The sequence below is a fragment of the Thalassophryne amazonica genome, chromosome 20 (genome assembly GCF_902500255.1).
Source record: "Thalassophryne amazonica chromosome 20, fThaAma1.1, whole genome shotgun sequence".
NCBI lineage: Eukaryota > Metazoa > Chordata > Actinopteri > Batrachoidiformes > Batrachoididae > Thalassophryne > Thalassophryne amazonica.
Genome location: NC_047122.1, coordinates 67,197,833 through 67,215,480, shown reverse-complemented (window position 1 = coordinate 67,215,480; position 17,648 = coordinate 67,197,833). Strand labels below are relative to the sequence as shown.

The 17,648-nt window shown below is 41.7% G+C and overlaps 1 protein-coding gene across 1 annotated transcript in view; it reads right to left on the bottom strand.

Annotated features, from left to right (window-relative positions):
- Window positions 1-2,327: 2,327 nt before the first annotated feature.
- oprd1a (opioid receptor, delta 1a) overlaps window positions 2,328-17,648 on the bottom strand; it is a 29,289-nt gene continuing 13,968 nt past the window's right edge. Inside the window, exons 2-3 of the mRNA XM_034161332.1 lie at window positions 5,933-6,288; window positions 2,328-2,981 (exon numbers count right to left, since the gene is read on the bottom strand). Of these exons, the coding sequence (XP_034017223.1) occupies window positions 2,452-2,981; window positions 5,933-6,288 (886 nt within the window). The 3' untranslated portion in view covers window positions 2,328-2,451. The remainder of the gene's footprint in view (window positions 2,982-5,932; window positions 6,289-17,648) is intronic.

Sequence of the window (17,648 nt, the reverse complement as noted above, 5' to 3'; positions counted from 1 at the left end):
ACCTCAGTGCTGCTTTTGATACTGTTGACCATAAAATTTTATTACAGAGATTAGAGCATGTCATAGGTATTAAAGGCATTGCGCTGCGGTGGTTTGAATCATATTTGTCTAATAGATTACAGTTTGTTCATGTAAATGGGGAATCTTCTTCACAGACTAAAGTTAATTATGGAGTTCCACAAGGTTCTGTGCTAGGACCAATTTTATTCACTTTATACATGCTTCCCTTGGGCAGTATTATTAGACGGTATTGCTTAAATTTTCATTGTTACGCAGATGATACCCAGCTTTATCTATCCATGAAGCCAGAGGATACGCACCAATTAGCTAAACTGCAGGATTGTCTTACAGACATAAAGACATGGATGACCTCTAATTTCCTGCTTTTAAACTCAGATAAAACTGAAGTTATTGTACTTGGCCCCACAAATCTTAGAAGCATGGTGTCTAACCAGATCGTTACTCTGGATGGCATTTCCCTGATCTCTAGTAATACTGTGAGAAATCTTGGAGTTATTTTTGATCAGGATATGTCATTCAAAGCGCATATTAAACAAATATGTAGGACTGCCTTTTTGCATTTACGCAATATCTCTAAAATCAGAAAGGTCTTGTCTCAGAGTGATGCTGAAAAACTAATTCATGCATTTATTTCCTCTAGGCTGGACTATTATAATTCATTATTATCAGGTTGTCCTAAAAGTTCCCTAAAAAGCCTTCAGTTGGTTCAGAATGCTGCAGCTAGAGTACTGACGGGGACTAGCAGGAGAGAGCATATCTCACCCGTGTTGGCCTCCCTTCATTGGCTTCCTGTTAATGCTAGAATAGAATTTAAAATTCTTCTTCTTACTTATAAGGTTTTGAATAATCAGGTCCCATCTTATCTTAGGGACCTCGTAGTACCATATTACCCCATTAGAGCGCTTCGCTCTCAGACTGCGGGCTTACTTGTAGTTCCTAGGGTTTGTAAGAGTAGAATGGGAGGCAGAGCCTTCAGCTTTCAGGCTCCTCTCCTGTGGAACCAGCTCCCAATTCAGATCAGGGAGACAGATACCCTCTCTACTTTTAAGATTAGGCTTAAAACTTTCCTTTTCGCTAAGGCTTATAGTTAGGGCTGGATCGGGTGACCCTGGACCATCCCTTGGTTATGTTGCTTTAGACGTAGACTGTGTTTCATAATTATTGTATGGCCTTGCCTTGCAATGTGGAGCGCCTTGGGGCAACTGTTTTTTGTGATTTGGCGCTATACAAGAAAAAAGTTGGTTGGTTGGTTGGTTGGTTATGACAGAGTTTGATTGTTTAAAAGGTTCAAGTTAGACTAGAACATTTCCAGCAAAATGCTCTTTACAGCCACAATATCAGTTCTTCTTGTGACTGTGTGAGGATGTTTTTGGCACAAGAAATTATGACGTTTGACACGAAAGGGATGGATCACAGTTTTATCTTCCATCATTGGACTCGTACCAGCGGTTTTGTGATGTTCGCAGGGTCTTTGCTTTATAAACTATAAAGCAGCGGTTGTTCTCTTTTTGTTGTTTTTTTTTATTTTAAGATTTGAGAGATAGATATTTTGTAGAGCCCAACCAATATAGATTGTGAGTGGATACAGATAGTGAATAAAAAAAATAAATAAAAAAAAATCGATAAATAAAAATAAAAATCTGATAACAGTAAATCTGCCAAAATATACACAAAAATGGCAATGACTCTGAACATTTCATTATCAAACCCTTATGAAAAAGGAAAGTCAGTGATGATTAATGTTTTACAGTTTGTACATTAAGTTTATTATTAATGACTACAAATATATCTACCAACATACATCATGCTGCCTTCACTCAGTATTTGCATGAAATGGACTTCTCTATTTTGGGTCCCTCTAGGTGGCAGCCTAGAGTAGACATGTCTCTTGTCCCTGTAAAAACATGGCACTTTGCCTTTGTGTCTTGTAGCTAATGTGATCAAGGGGCGATGGGGGTCTCAGCCATACTTGACAGCAATGGAAACAATGCCATCAGAGTGCCTTCTGTTGGACAAACTACATAATGACACCATTTACAACAGTCAAAATGTTTCATCTGCATTGTTTGGGAGGTAAAATAAAAAAAATAATGCCGATACTGATATGTTAGTGAATGGCTCATATCAGCTGATAATATCAGTTGACTGATATATTGGTCGGGCTCTAATTTATTTCCTCATCACATTCCTACGAGTGCCGTTGTGAGGCATTTCTATGTGTTTTTGTGTAAAGAAATCTATTTTGTTGAAAGCCATTTTAGATCAGTGTAGCTCATCCATCGTTTTCCTTTATCTTCAGCTGTTCCTTTGAATCTGCACCATTGAGCCTTCTTATTAAAACTCAGTTGTGGAGATCTGGGTGACCTCTGACTGTAGGTCCTGCTGGATCCGCCTGGCATGAGAGCCCCTGGGGATCCTGTCCATGCCTAGTCATGCCGGCTTCTTCCCTGCTTCTGATGGAGCGCAAATCGATACTGGCTCCCTCGTAGTGTTGCGACCTCTGTTGAGACTGTTGTGGTCCACATGGGTCCGGCATGGAAGGCAGAAATCTCTGAAGCATCGCTTAAAGTTTTCATCCAAGAATGCGTAGAGGACGGGGTTGAGGCTGCTGTTGGTGTATCCTAAGGCGATGCACAGGTGCCAGCTGGCTATCACAAAAGGGTTCTTTTTGTCGATCTCCACCATCGTCTTCACGATGATGAAAATGTGGATGGGGGTCCAGCAGATAATGAAGGCTGCTACGACCACCAGGACCATGCGTGTGATGCGCCGCATATTGCGGTCTTTCTCCTTGGATCCGGACAGCAGACGAACGCTCCTCAGACGTAGGATCATCAGGCCGTAACAGATGGTGATGACCAACACAGGAAACACAAATGCAAAGATGAAGACACAGATCTTTGTCACCGTGTCCCAGTACCAATCAGGATCAGGAAATTTGAGTGCGCAGAAGATTTTACCTAGAAGAAGAAGAAGAGTAAATGTATCATAAAAATCATAAATGCGTGTCATTAGTGCTTCTTTTTTTCCTCTGTCTTGTACTTCTCTCCTTTCTCGTCTTTATTCTTGAAATGCAAAATAAAAAAATAAAAAAAAGTCTTCCTGCCATTACTTTTTCCTTGATGTGGTCATAATAGTCTGTAGTAGGACTTCCTGCCTTTTAGGCTCCAGGACCACATGATCCTGACCTGGAACAAACATGTTACAAAATGGATGGATGGATCCAGAAATTTGAACGCAGATAAAATAAATTCTGATTTATAAGAATCTCTCCAATGGGCCAAATAATTTGCTTAAAACTGAACATATTTTGGGTTAAATTGGAGAGTTATTTTTGGCTTTACAACACAATCAGAAAGCCTTGGTAGAAAATTCCTAACACAGGAGCTCTCTATAACACCCCCCAACAGTCCACCCTCCAGCAGAACAGTAAAAGTATATTGAGTACAGCAAACACTATATTGACTTTGGATCATGAATCTTTCAATTATTAGGCTTCACTATAAAGAAATGCTGGTTCCTTATGAATGGACCATTTGACCAACGACAAATGGTCCATTCAGCTCGGCAGTTCGTGGTTGAAGTCGATGCCTCCAATGTTGCGGTGGGAGCAGTTCTTTCCCAGAGAAGTCTGTGTGATGGTAGGCTTCACCCATGCGCCTTCCTGTCCAAGAAATTGTCTTTCACAGAATGGAACTACAGCATTGGCGACCGCGAACTGTTAGCGGTAAAAGTGGCCTTAGAGGAGTGGCGGCACTGGTTGGAGGGGGCACAGATACCATTCGTAGTTTATACCGACCACAAAAATCTGGAATATTTGCATTCAGCTAAATGTCTCAGTTCCCGCCAAGCTAGGTGGGCAATTTTCTTTAGTCAGTTTAATTTTGGATTGTCCTATCGACCGGGCTCGAAAAACGGTAAACCCGATGCCTTGTCCCGACAGGGGGACCCAGGTGACACGCCCTCCACCCCTGGCACTATCTTGCCTGCATCCTGTTTCGTGTCCGCTATTACTTGGGATATAGAGTCGAAGGTCAAATCGGCCTTGAGTAAGGAACCTGCCCCCGCCGATTGTCCACCGGACCACCTATACATTCCCAAGATGCTCAGGGTGGAGGTGATATGATGGTGCCATGATAGCTGCCTGTTCTGCCATCCAGGAATCAAGAAAACTATATCAATAGTCAAACAGCGGTTCTGGTGGGTGGGTCTTTCTACGGACGTAGGGGAGTATGTTAATGCATGTCAAATCTGCGCTACACAGAAATCATCTAATCATCCACCTGCGGGTACCTTATTTCCCCTCCCAGTTCCAAAACGCCTGTGGTCGCACATTACAGCAGATTTCGTTACTGGTCTTCCGTCCTCTAAGGGTAACACTGTCGTATTAACAGTAGTCGATCATTTGTCTAAAATGGTTCATTTCATTCCTCTGCCATGCCTCCCGTCAGCTAAGGAGACGGCGGAGGTCATGCTGTCTCAGGTTTTTAGTTACATGGGTTACCTCAGGATATTGTGTCCGACCGGGGTCCACCATTTGTGTCGCACTTTTGGAGGGAGTTCTGCCGTCTCCTTGGGGTCACGTCAAGTGTTACCTCGGGCTACCATCCACAGGCCAATGGGCAAACTGAACGGTTAAACCAGAGATTAGAAAAGGGTCTCGACCTCCTGCCTGTTTCTACTGACTCTGACTAGCCTGATGATCCTGGTACCTCTGCTGTGTTTACTGGACTGCCTTTCTGTGTACCGACCATTGCTTGCCCTCACATTAAAGCCTGTTTGCAACCTCAGCCCAGACTTTGAGCCTTGCATTTATCTCCAACCTCACCTTCCTGTCAGTTAGCACTGTTACCTCACAGAAAGAAGGTCATGGGTTCGGTTCCCACCTGTGACCTTTCTGTGTGGAGTTTGCATGTTTTCCCCGTTTTTGTGTGGGTTCCCTCCGGGTGCTTCGGCTTCCTCCCACATCCAAAAACACGCAGGTTAGATGGACTGGAAACATTAAATTGTCCGTAGGTGTGAATGTGTTTGTGTGTCTGTATGTGACTCTGTGACAGACTGGTGTCCTGTCCAGGGTGAACCCGCCTCATGCCCTATGACTGCTGGGATAGACTCCAGCCCCCCCAAAAAAGAAGCCTCTGTGGATCATTAATTTTTGGAGTAGTTTGGTCACAGGTCAAAATCAACGAAAACATCATCCCAACTCAAACAACCCACAAGCCTAGACTTGGTGGGGATATTACTTTGATAGATATATACATGGGATTAGATTTTGGAGTAGTTTAATTAAAGGTCAAGGTCAAGTAAAACTTGTTCTTCTTCCAGCTGCGCCCATTAGGGGGCGCCACAGCAGCTCAATTTTTTACATCTCACCCTGTCCTCTGTATCTTCCTCTGTCCCACCAAAATGGGACACCACTTTTACCTTCTTCTCCTCCTGCCTGGTGGCTCCATCCTCAGCATCCTTCTCCCTATATACCCTGGGTCCCTCCTCTGCACATGTCCAAACCATCTCAGTCTCGCCTCTCTGACTTTGTCTCCAAACCGTCCCACCTGAGCTGTTCCTCTGATATGTTCATTCCTAATCCTGTCCATCGTCATCACTCCCAAAGAGAATCTCAACATCTTCAGCTCCGCCTCCTGTCTTTTTGTTAGTGCCACCATCTCTAAGCCGTCCAACATAGCTGATCTCATTACTGTCTTGTAGACTTTCCTCTTCACTCTTGCTGATATTCTGTCAGGAAAACTTGACGCCAAAGTGGGCAAGGTGTAAGAGCTGTTTAAGAATATCACATCCAAAGATAATACCTCCAGTGTTGTCTTGTAAGTTATGCTCATCTTTTGCGGCTTAAACAACAAACATTCACATAACAACACACATCAAAGCAAAGAAGCCGTCAGACGTATCTCACCATTTTCGGCCACTTTGGTTACAGCCATGATCATTATTGGTACTCCGATTGCTGACGACAGCACCCAGATCAGCACGTTGATCATCTTAGCCTTCACCGGCGTTCGAAACTCCAGCGCTCTGACCGGGTGGCACACGGCGATGTAGCGGTCCACACTCATCATGGTGAGAGTGAAGATGCTTGTGAACATGTTGTAGTAGTCGATGGCAATAATGAGCTTACACAGGACCTCCCCGAATGGCCAGGTACTCATGAGATATTTGGCACTCTGGAAGGGCAGCGTGCTGGTGGCCAAAGCGTCAGCCAGAGCCAAGTTGAAGATGTAGATGTTTGTTGCTGTCTTCATCTTGGTATATCTGGTTTTAATCACAGATAAGAGAACAGAATAAATATCAGGTGTAACAAGAGCAGTTCAAGAGAAGAATAAGGTCCAACCCTTATCAAGGAGAGTGGTTCTGGAGCCGAGGCTGTGCATGGAGGCGAAGCCCACCAGATCTAAGTGGTATCGTTCCACCTCCCACACAAGCACCGGCTCCTTCCTCCACAGGTAACGTTCCACACCCCCAGAGCTAGCCTCTGCCACCCAGGTTTGGTCTGTCAAGGCCCTCAACTTTCACTGCCTACCATGTGACAGTGCACCCGAACCCAGCGGTTCACCCTGCAGGTGGTGCACCCACAGGGTCATTCATACCAATCAATCACAAATATTTTGTTAATCAGCATATGGTTTTGTTCATCCATCTAGGCTTCTTGGTTGTTGAGATGAACCAAAAAGGTCTTTTAGTGGACCATGGTTTCCTTGACCTTTGACCAAACTACTGCAAAACCTAATCACCTCCTGATATCTATTCAAGTAATATTCTCACCTAGTTTTAAGGAAATCCATCCACTCATTTTTGAGTTATCTTGTCCACACACACAGACACACACACACACACACACACACACACACACACACACGACTATCAAAAAAAAAAAGACCTATTGCTGTTCTGTTGACGTGCAGTCTAACAAACCATTTTGTTATATATATATATATATATATATATATATATATATATATATATATATATATATATATGACAAACACAACACTTTTGTTTTTGCTCCCATTTTTCATGAGCTGAACTCAAAGATCCAAAACATTTTCTACGTACACAAGAGACTTATTTCTCTGAAATATTGTTCAGAAATCTGCCTAAATCCGTGTTAGTGAGCACTTCTCCTTTGCTGAGATAATCCATCCCACCTCACAGTTGTGACATATCAAGATGCTGATTAGACAGCATGATTATTGCACAGGTGTGCCTTAGGCTGGCCACAATAAAAGGCTACTATGAAATGCATAAATACTGCAAATCTACTCATTAAAATGCATGTATATCAAAATCATAAAATTTGCTGCACGTTTTATGAACATCCACAGCAATTGTGGTGATTTTGGATATTTGCCTGACGAACATTATTTTATGAATAAATACCCCGTGTTGGATACATGTGCCAGTTTTGGTGCTTTTATAACAATTTGAATGTTCCTCCCGATGCTCATGCTGAGCTTCTCACCAGGACAACTCACTCTTGATGTAATAGCTCTTGGCATCACACTCAAGCAGACAAACATGATTAACAGACATTTCAGATTCAGGTCTGGGATCACGCACTCCACAGCCACCTTGGGTCTGAGATAAGAGCCACCTGGGCAGACAACCGGTCCAGCCCTGCCTCTATGAAGCAGATTTCTTTTAGGTTCGTTTTTACCTCTGAGGAAAAATACAATAGTGTTGAGAAAATAAACATCTCCTGATGCAGTACAGAGCTTCATATATATTTCACGTAGTGGTCGGTGCTTTGGACCGTGGGATTGTACAGATTTCTGTATGAGACAGTTTTCCTCATTTAACCAAAGAAAGAAAATGCAGATCATCACTGAATGGCATCAGTTTGAGAACAGATTTTGGATTGTTGGACTCAGAAATTCTCCCTTTTGTTTACTGACACGGTGAGTTCTCATTTGACTCAGTACTGCAGTATTCCATTCTCTGATTACACAGAAATGCACACACAGGAGCTGGACCAGAATGCCTTAAGGACAAATCAAAGGAAGATGAAAAGAGAAATATTTCACTGAGGTATAGTGAGGCTGGAATCAGAGACTTTTATTAGAATGTTTCAACCAGTAGACATTTGGCTCCTGTTGCAGTGGTAATGAAATTCAGTTCAGTATGTTCTTGCATACTAAACAACACACACTTTGCAACTCCAGAGAAACCTGAATACTGCAACCTGCATACTAACATTTATATTAATATACAGAAAACGTATTATTTTACACATTATTTTTTTATTCTTATTTTATCTGTTGCCAGTATACAGCAATTTTCATATATTTATTTAATGTATTCATGTATTGTGCTGTTTAATGTTCAGTTCTGGTTGAGTGGGCTGAATAATTTTGTCTATTTATTGTGGAAATATTCTGTATTTTTTTTATTTTGGACGTGTTTTTTATGTTTTCATACATCTTGAAAGCTGCTGCAAATCAGATTTCCTTCAGGGTAGTAATTAAATTATCAATAAACAGTATATTTTTATGAGCACATATAAATATTTATGCACAGGTTGTTTTTCATGGGTTATGCAAAATAATATTACCATAAAATAATGTGTACAATAAACAATAAGACAAACTGTCATTAACAATATTCTGCAGCTTCCACTTCAGTGAACATTATGTTTCCACTTCAACAGCTACAACACGAATAAACTGATCTGGTAAAACTCGACCTTCACATTATCCTGTAGTTTTTGTTTTTACTTTTTTGTCTCTATTAATGGTGTTTTAACCAGAAGTACATGATGTGCATTGATTTTTGTGGTCGTTCTTCAAACAGGCACATAATAATAATAACCTGAGGGTTTGTTAGTTGGTGCAGTAACAGGAAGCAAACATGCGGTCGGCACGGGTCTAATCTGAAAACCACGTGTGTGACAGATTCACAACCATGTTCATGAGTGAAAGATTCAAAGTCCTGCTATAGATGAAGATACAAGACTGTGTTTTCACCCATGATTACTCAAACAAAAAGGACTGATTTTAATGTGACTTGGGGGAGGTATGGCGACACTGAAGAACCTATTAGATTTGAGTGCAGATCAGGGTCGGGTCTCCCAAAGGCATCTTAAGGCTACACTGGTACAATTAGAAGCACTGTTACAATACTTATTAAACTTAAGGTGCCATATCTTGATGATTTATCGCAAACATTCTGAAGCACATAGTCCAAGTATAATTACCTCGAGGTAATTACTATGTGTTTATGGGGTTTATGTTTTCACCCCTGTTTGTTTGTCTGTGAACAGCCTGTAACCCACAATTTTTCATACATCATTATGACATTTTTACAGAGGAGTCATATCATTTTCAAGGTCATAGGTCAAAGTCAAGAAAAATCTTGGAAAATTAAAAAAAAAAAAAAAAATCCCTGTCCTTTAACATTGAACAAATTTTCAAACATTCAGAACTCCGTCAAAAAAGTTTGCATTGCTTTCATATTTGAAAGCATCTCTGCTCGGTCACAACACAGATAATTTTTCACGTCAGGTTAGAACAAGGGTTGACAGCGGCCTGTAGATGTGTAGGTCCTCCACGGCGGCCTGTAGATGTGTAGGTCCTCCACGGCGGCCTGTAGATGTGTAGGTCCTCCACGGCGGCCTGTAGATGTGTAGGTCCTCCACGGCGGCCTGTAGATGTGTAGGTCCTCCACGGCGGCCTGTAGATGTGTAGGTCCTCCACGGCGGCCTGTAGATGTGTAGGTCCTCCACGGCGGCCTGTAGATGTGTAGGTCCTCCACGGCGGCCTGTAGATGTGTAGGTCCTCCACGGCGGCCTGTAGATGTGTAGGTCCTCCACGGCGGCTCCCTGTAGCACCGCCGAGGCTCCGTGTCCGGAAATCTTATTTATTTTGGTTTTTCTTCCCCTCAGCAAAGCCCTTTAACTAGAAAATCTCAGGAGTTTTCAGACAGAGTGACACTTTGACTTAACTGCAGGCATCAATCACAAGGACAGAACTTGTTTTTGGACACAAACTCTGTTTCTTCTGAGGGAGGACGAGAGCACCAGAGCGAGCACGCACCAGAGGCCGAGGATTATAGACACAATTAAACTATTCCGCCACCTTATCGCTTGCTCTGCTTTCACTAACATTGCAGTACCGACTGTACAACGCACTCGCACTATGTGTGTGCACGATGGCGACAATTAAGTAGAATTCATGAGACAACATTGAGGGCAATTTGTGCATTAAAGCATCATCACAAACAAAATAAATCATAAAAATTCAATTAAATGGTGGATATCTAAATGCATACACACACACACTCACATCTTCTTCAACTGCTTAGTCCAATTAAGGGTCACGGGGGGCTGGAGCCTATCCCAGAGGCAGGGTTCACCCTGGACAGGACACCAGTCTGTTGTATCTGAATGCATTTGATTCAGATGTTGTTGTGCTTGGGTTTATGCACTGTTTCTCATTTGGTTGTGTTTTAAAATTCTGGTGCACTGTCTGAGTCATTTTGTTTGTGCACATTTCTTTTGTATTGTTGTTATGAGTATACGAGGTCTGTCAATAAAGTATAGGTCCTTTTTATTTTTTCAAAAACTATATGGATTTCATTCATATGTTTTTACGTCAGACATGCTTGAACCCTCGTGCGCATGCGTGAGTTTTTCCACGCCTGTCGGTGGCGTCATTCGCCTGTGAGCACTCCTTGTGGGAGGAGTCGTCCAGCCCCTCGTCGGAATTCCTTTGTCTGAGAAGTTGCTAAGAGACTGGCGCTTTGTTTGATCAAAATTTTTTCTAAACCTGTGAGACACATCGAAGTGGACACGGTTCGAAAAATTAAGCTGGTTTTCGGTGAAAATTGTAACGGCTGATGAGAGATTTTGAGGTGATACTGTCGCTTTAAGGACTTCCCACGGTGCGAGACGTCATGCAGCGCTCTCAGGCGCCGTCGTCAGCCTGTTTCAAGCTGAAAACCTCCACATTTCAGGCTCTATTGATCCAGGACGTCGTGAGAGAACAGAGAAGTTTCAGAAGAAGTCGGTTTCAGCATTTTATCCGGATATTCCACTGTTAAAGGAGATTTTTTTAATGAAAGACGTGCGGGCGGATTGCAGCGTCGGCTCGCAGCCGCTGCGACGCTCCGCCACAGGAAAAACACCTCCGTTGGAAGCCTTAAGGACAAGTTGGAACATGTCCAGCTGTTAAACAATTTCTCATATACTCACTCCACTGAAAGCCATCAAAAGCCGCCTGGATTTTACAAATGGTTATCAACACGGAGGTGTTTTTCCTGTGCCGCCGCACCGCGCCGGCTGCGTCCCGATGCGTGGACCCGTCCGCCCGTCTTTCATTAAAAAAATCTCCTTTAACAGTGGAATATCCGGATAAAATGCTGAAACCGACTTCTTTCTTAAACTTCTCTGTTCTCTCACGACGTCCTGGAACAGGCTGACGACGGCGCCTGAGAGCGCTGCGCGACGTCTCGCTCCGTGGGAAGTCCTTAAAGCGACAGTATCACCTCAAAATCTCTCATCAGCCGTTAAAAGTTTCACCAAAAACCAGCTTAATTTTTCGAACCGTGTCCACTTCGATGTGTCTCACAGGTTTAGAAAAAATTTTGATCAAACAAAGCGCCAGTCTCTCAGCAACTTCTCAGACAAAGGAATTCCGACGAGGGGCTGGACGACTCCTCCCACAAGGAGTGCTCACAGGCGAATGACGTCACCGACAGGCGTAGAAAAACTCACGCATGCGCACGAGGGTTCAAGCATGTCTGATGTAAAAACATATGAATGAAATCCATATAGTTTTTGAAAAAAATAAAAAAGACCTATACTTTATTGACAGACCTTGTAGGTCTGATACTTTTTAGATCACTAACATATTTTTGCAGGCATAGTGGATATAGCTTAATAGTTAAAAACATTTGTTAAGTCTGAAATCAAAGGTTTTAGTACCTGTCACGTTTTGTAGCAGACAGACAGCTATGAGTCATACAGCTCTATCCTATGTTACCAAAGAGAGAGAGAGAGACAGAGAGACAGAGAGGAGGAGGAAGAGGAGGAAGAAGAAAAAGAAAAAGAGATCAATTCTCTTCAAACCATACTGACTCACCGCCATATCACCCAAGTCATGAACAGGCAGACAGTTTTGACTTATGGTTAACATTTTAAACTAATTCCGGACAAGTTATTGAAATTAACATCATGTCTGTTGCTTTATAAAGTGAAAATATCAGCTATATGTTTCATTTTTAAAGTAATACACTTATTTTGAACGTTTTATCGTTTAGACACACATGCTGCAGTGCATTATAGGTAAATACTCTTCACACTGCCATGAACACTGCCATCTACTGTAGATGGCAGTGTTCATGGCAGTGTGAAGAGCATTTGCCACACATTCGCTAAAAGTGCTGAATCCACTTAAACAGAATTTTCAGTTTTCAAATTGCCTTTTTTAACAAGTGAAAAAAAATACATATTTACAAATACAGACTTATTTGTAAAACCCACCACACATTTCAGCAAGTTGTGTGTTATACCGACCAACTGTGTCAGGAAACTAATTTACCCATAATGCACTGCGGCATGTGTGTCTAAACACTAAAACCTTCAAAATTAGTGCATTACTTTCAAACTAAAACATATTGCTGATATTTTCATTTTATAAAATGACAGACGTGATGTAATTTTAATAACTAGTCCGTAAGTCAAACTGTGTGCTTATGCATGACTTGGCTGATATGCTGGCGAGTCTGTATGGTGAGAAGAGAAATTGTCTTTATTTCCCCTGCCTCTTCTCTGTCCTTTCTCTCTGGTAACCAAGTCTCTTGCTGAGAGAAGGCTGATCTGACACAGAAGCGCTGGCTCGTTGTTGTGTCAGTAGGTGCTAGTGTACTGAAGACAATACTGAAAGCTAACGGTTTAGCTTTAATCTGTAACTTATGCAAAATTTTTTAGGGGTTTATCGGTTTAGCTTTATATAAGTTAACTTTTCAGGTAGCAGATTAACTGTTAAAGCTAACTTTTTGGTTAGCTGTGCCCACCACTGCCAAAGTGTACCTAATAAAATGTCCGGTGAGTGTACAATACTTGACACCAATACAGCATATTAACTCTGCAAATTTGGAATGCCCCCTTGTGGTTGACAGTGGCACTGGTGGATGTTTGTGTGCTTTGATTGTCTTGTTGTTCATGAGACCGTGAGACAGGCCCGGTGGGTTTTCAAAAGAGTAGAACATTAGTTCTAAACATTTCAGCACAGGACATGTTCAGGTATAACTAATAACACTAAAGATGGGTTAGGGTTAGGGTATTGTGTTAGTTTCAATTCTCTGAAATGTTAAATTCTCTGAAATGTTTAAAAAGGTTGTTTTGTCTCTCAGTTTTTAAGAAAGTGGGGAATAAAAGAGAAAAGGAATTGGAGAATTTGATCAAGTCTTTTCTGATTCAAGGACATCTATCTTTCCTCTAAATTTAATCTAATATGTTCATTACATTTTAATATAATGAACTCAAACAGAGAAACAAAGCGGTTCGGTCAGAGACGTGCTGTCCTCATTTGTTAAGGAAGGAATTAAAGTTACCAAGTGCAGCATTACCGCCGACAGCAGCAGCGTTTTATCACACATTTTAAAATCATTCCTTTATATTTAGTGACTCGCAACCCACCTGTTCACAGGGAGGTGGAGTGGGGGACTGCGGCCCATACTTTTAAACACTGGTCAAGATACAAACAAACAGTACAAGTTTGAATTAGTTGTCAGAAATGTTCCTGTGTGTTTTAAAGTTAATACACTGCTCATTTTAGATTCCTGCCATTAATTCAGATATTCCATCACACTTTTATTTTGACAGTCCTCTATTCTTTCCTGTCCATCCTTTCTTTTTCTTTTTTCTTTATTCAATGTTTTACCAGGTAAGTCAATTGAGAACACGTTCTCATTTACAATGACGACCTGGTCAAGAGGCAGCACAACGACAGAAGAGAAAAACAGAGATTCACAGTCCCCACATACAACAGTGAAAAACATACAGTAAAACAACTGCTAAAACGGTTCAGAACGCTGTCGCCAGACTTCTGACATGTAGCAGAAGGTCTGAACATATCACACCCTTATTTATCATTACAGCGATGCATCAACTCCTCAACTAAGACTGAACTCGAAGCTAGACTGCCTGATGTCTTAGCTTCACATTTGACAAATACCCAGTCAGTAGACAGACTTGTGGATAGTTTAAACTCAGTGCTTAAAACGACACTTGACATGATTGCACCACCTGTGTTGAAACCGCGCTCCCCCAAATCGCAGTCACCTTGGTTCAATGATTATCTGCGTGATCTCAAGCATAAAGCAAGAGGTCTAGAACGGAAATGGCGTTGTTCAAAATTAGAAGTATTTCACCTTGCATGGCGTGATGCTATCTTAGACTATAAGCATGCATTATTGGCTACAAAGCGGACTTATTACTCTGATTTGATCAACAAAAACAAGCATAACTCAAAGTTCTTGTTCAACACGGTGGCAACACTTATGCATGGACAACCACCTGTAGTTTGCTCTCCTTTTACAGCACAAGATTTCCTGGATTACTTTGAGAAGAAAATAGAAGACATTAGGTTGAACTAAGAAGTCTGTGGGTCACAGAGCTTTCTCTTATCATGCCCCTGTTCTGTGGAATGATCTCCCTGCATCAATAAAACAATCAGATTCTGTGGAGACTTTCAAGTCCAGACTTAAGATGCACTTATTTTCCCTTTCATATGGCAGCATACTGGTACAGTTTTGTTTTATGCTTTTTACTCTTTTAATTCATTTTATTTGTAAACGGAGCGTACCACGGCCTCAACTTCACCTAAATTCTGGGTCTTTTAGTGAAGTTTAGGGCTAGTGGCCGGCGATCACCTTAGTATTTCTTCTGTTTTTCTTGTTGATTAATGCTGGCAAATTATACTGTATTTTTGTCTTTCTGATGCCTGATTGTGTTTTTCTCTGTTTAAGGTGTAGCTCCATCCAGAGATGGGAGTTGTGTTTGTGTTGGCGATCCTCCTGTCCTGTGCACCAACAGCAATTCTTGTATATTCATCCGTGAATTGTTCTGTGAATTATTTCTGTAATTTATGTTTGTAGCATGGCCCAAGCAGAGGGTCACCCCTTTGAGTCTGGTCTGCTTGAAGTTTCTTCCTCAGAGGGAGTTTTTTCTTACCACTGTTGCTCTGGGGGCTGGTAAGGTTAGGCCTTACCTGTGTGAAGCGCCTTGAGGCAACTCTGTTGTGATTTGGCACTATATAAAGGAAATAAATTGAAAATTGAATTGATTTTGGCATCTTTACACTGGCTCCGTCTCTGTGATAGCAGATTTTAAGGTTTTGTTATTGACTTATAGGGTTGTTCATGGACTGGCGCCATCTTATCTGGCTGATCTGGTGGAACTCTATGTGCCGGCCTGAGCTTTGCGGTCGCAGGATGCGGGACTTCTCTGTGTTCCCAGGGTGAAGAAGAAGTCAGCAGGTCAAAGAGCCTTTTCATATCGTGCACCCACCCTGTGGAACAGTCTTCCTGCGACCGTGAGGCAGTCTGAGTCCGTGGACATTTTTAATTCAAGACTCAAAACCTATTTTTATTCTCTTTCTTATAGATAGTTTTTATTTTTATTTGTTTTATTCTTTTACTTCTGTTTTTATTTATGTATTTGAATTTTTTATTCATTTTTAATTATTTATTCAATTTTATGTTGACTTGTTTTATGTAAGGCGCCTTGAGACGGCTTTTGCTGTGATTTGGCGCATTATAAGATAATTAAATTAAATTAAAAACAACAACAATGAAACAGAAAATGCTAAGAATTAAGATATACATTATTAAAAACATATGCAATGGTCCTGTAAAATATTAGAAATTGAGTTTTTAAAAATAGATAGGGGTAAAAACAAACTAAGTTTTAGAGACTGTTGTAAGTTATTCCAGTCACTTGCTGCAGAAAACTGGAAAGAGGAGCGACCAAAGACTGTGCGAACTTTTGGGACCACCAGACTGATGTAAGTGCTGGAGCAGAGAGCACGACTAGAAGTGTGGATGTTTAATAAAGAGCTCAAATAGGACGGAGCCAAGCCAATCAAACATTTGTAAATACACAATAGCCAATGGATTTGTCTACGCGTGTGGAGAGAGGGCCACTTCACCATTGAGTACAAATCACAGTGGTGCGTGGTGAAAGGTGCACCTGTAACAAAGCGTATGGCAGCATGATATACAACATCAAGTTTGTGGAGTCTTTGGTGCCATTCTGTAAACTAAGTCTCCATAATCAAGGATGGGGAGAACTGTAGTTTTTACCAAAAGCTCTCTTACTGGGCGAGTGAAAGTATTTTTGTGGCGGTATAAAAAGCCAATTCTCGCCTTTGCTTTGGTGAGTAGGTTAATGATGTGGGTTTCAAAAACTAGAGAGTTATCAAGCCATACACCTAGATACTTATAGTGCGAGACAATCTGAATTTCTGATCCGTCCAGGGATACAATTTTACCTGGACTCTCAGGGAGCGGGAGGTTTCTGTTAAAGAACATACATTTGTTTTTTCTTGTATTTAACTAAAGGCGAAGCTCAGAAAAGGCATGAAGCGAGATAAAGCTGTCTTGGAGCAGAGACAGACTAGTGTTGAGACAGGGGCTGTGCGCATACAGGATAGTGTCATCTGCGTACAAATGCATTTGACACTGACTTGCGGCATGCGTGATATTGTTTATACAAATATTGAACAGGGTGGGACCCAGGATGGATCCTTGAGGCAGGCCTTTGTGAAGAGGTAGGGGTTCTGAGAGGAGCCCTTCAACTCTCATCGACTGCATACGCCCAGAGCAAAAGCTTTTAAACCATGTAATGGAATTATCTGGAAAACCTGTCTCCCGTAGCCTATCCATCAAGATGTTTAAGTCCACAGAATCAAAAGCTTTGGCTAAGTCAACAAACATAGCCACACAGTACTCCTTATTGTCAACAGCATTGATAATATCATTGAGGACCTTCAATGAGGCAGTCAGACAGCTGTGCATGGCTCTAAACCCAGACTGCAATGGATTATAGATGTGATAAGACTCCAGGAAATCTATTAGTTGTATGTTGACAATTTTTTCAAAGATTTTCGAAAGACAGGGCAAGATGGAAATTGGCCTGAAGCAGTTCATGTCACTGTTGTCTCCTCCTTTAAATAGAGGAGTGACCGCAGCAGATTTGCAATCTTTTGGAAAAACCCCAGTCTGTAAGGAAAGATTGAATAGTCTACAGATGGGGGCTGCTAAGATGTGGGCTGCTGCTTTCAAAAAGAAAGGCTCTAGTGAATCGAGTCCGGCAGATTTGGAAGTGTCCAGTCTCAGCAGTTCATTGAGCACTTCAGATTCCAGGATGGGCTAGATAGAGAAGACAGGTCTATCAGGGGCTGATTGGGGTTGTTTCACAGGGGTTGTGGCCTGAAATAAAAGGTCTGTGTGGCCAGCCTGAGCAAAGTGTTTGTTAAAATTGTCCATAATTTTTGCCTTATCAGTGATAACCACACCATCAACTTTGATCATGATTGGCAGACAGGGACTTATTTTCTTATTTTCCATAGACTTAATTGAACTCCAAAATTTTTTAGGGTCAGCACTACTAGCGA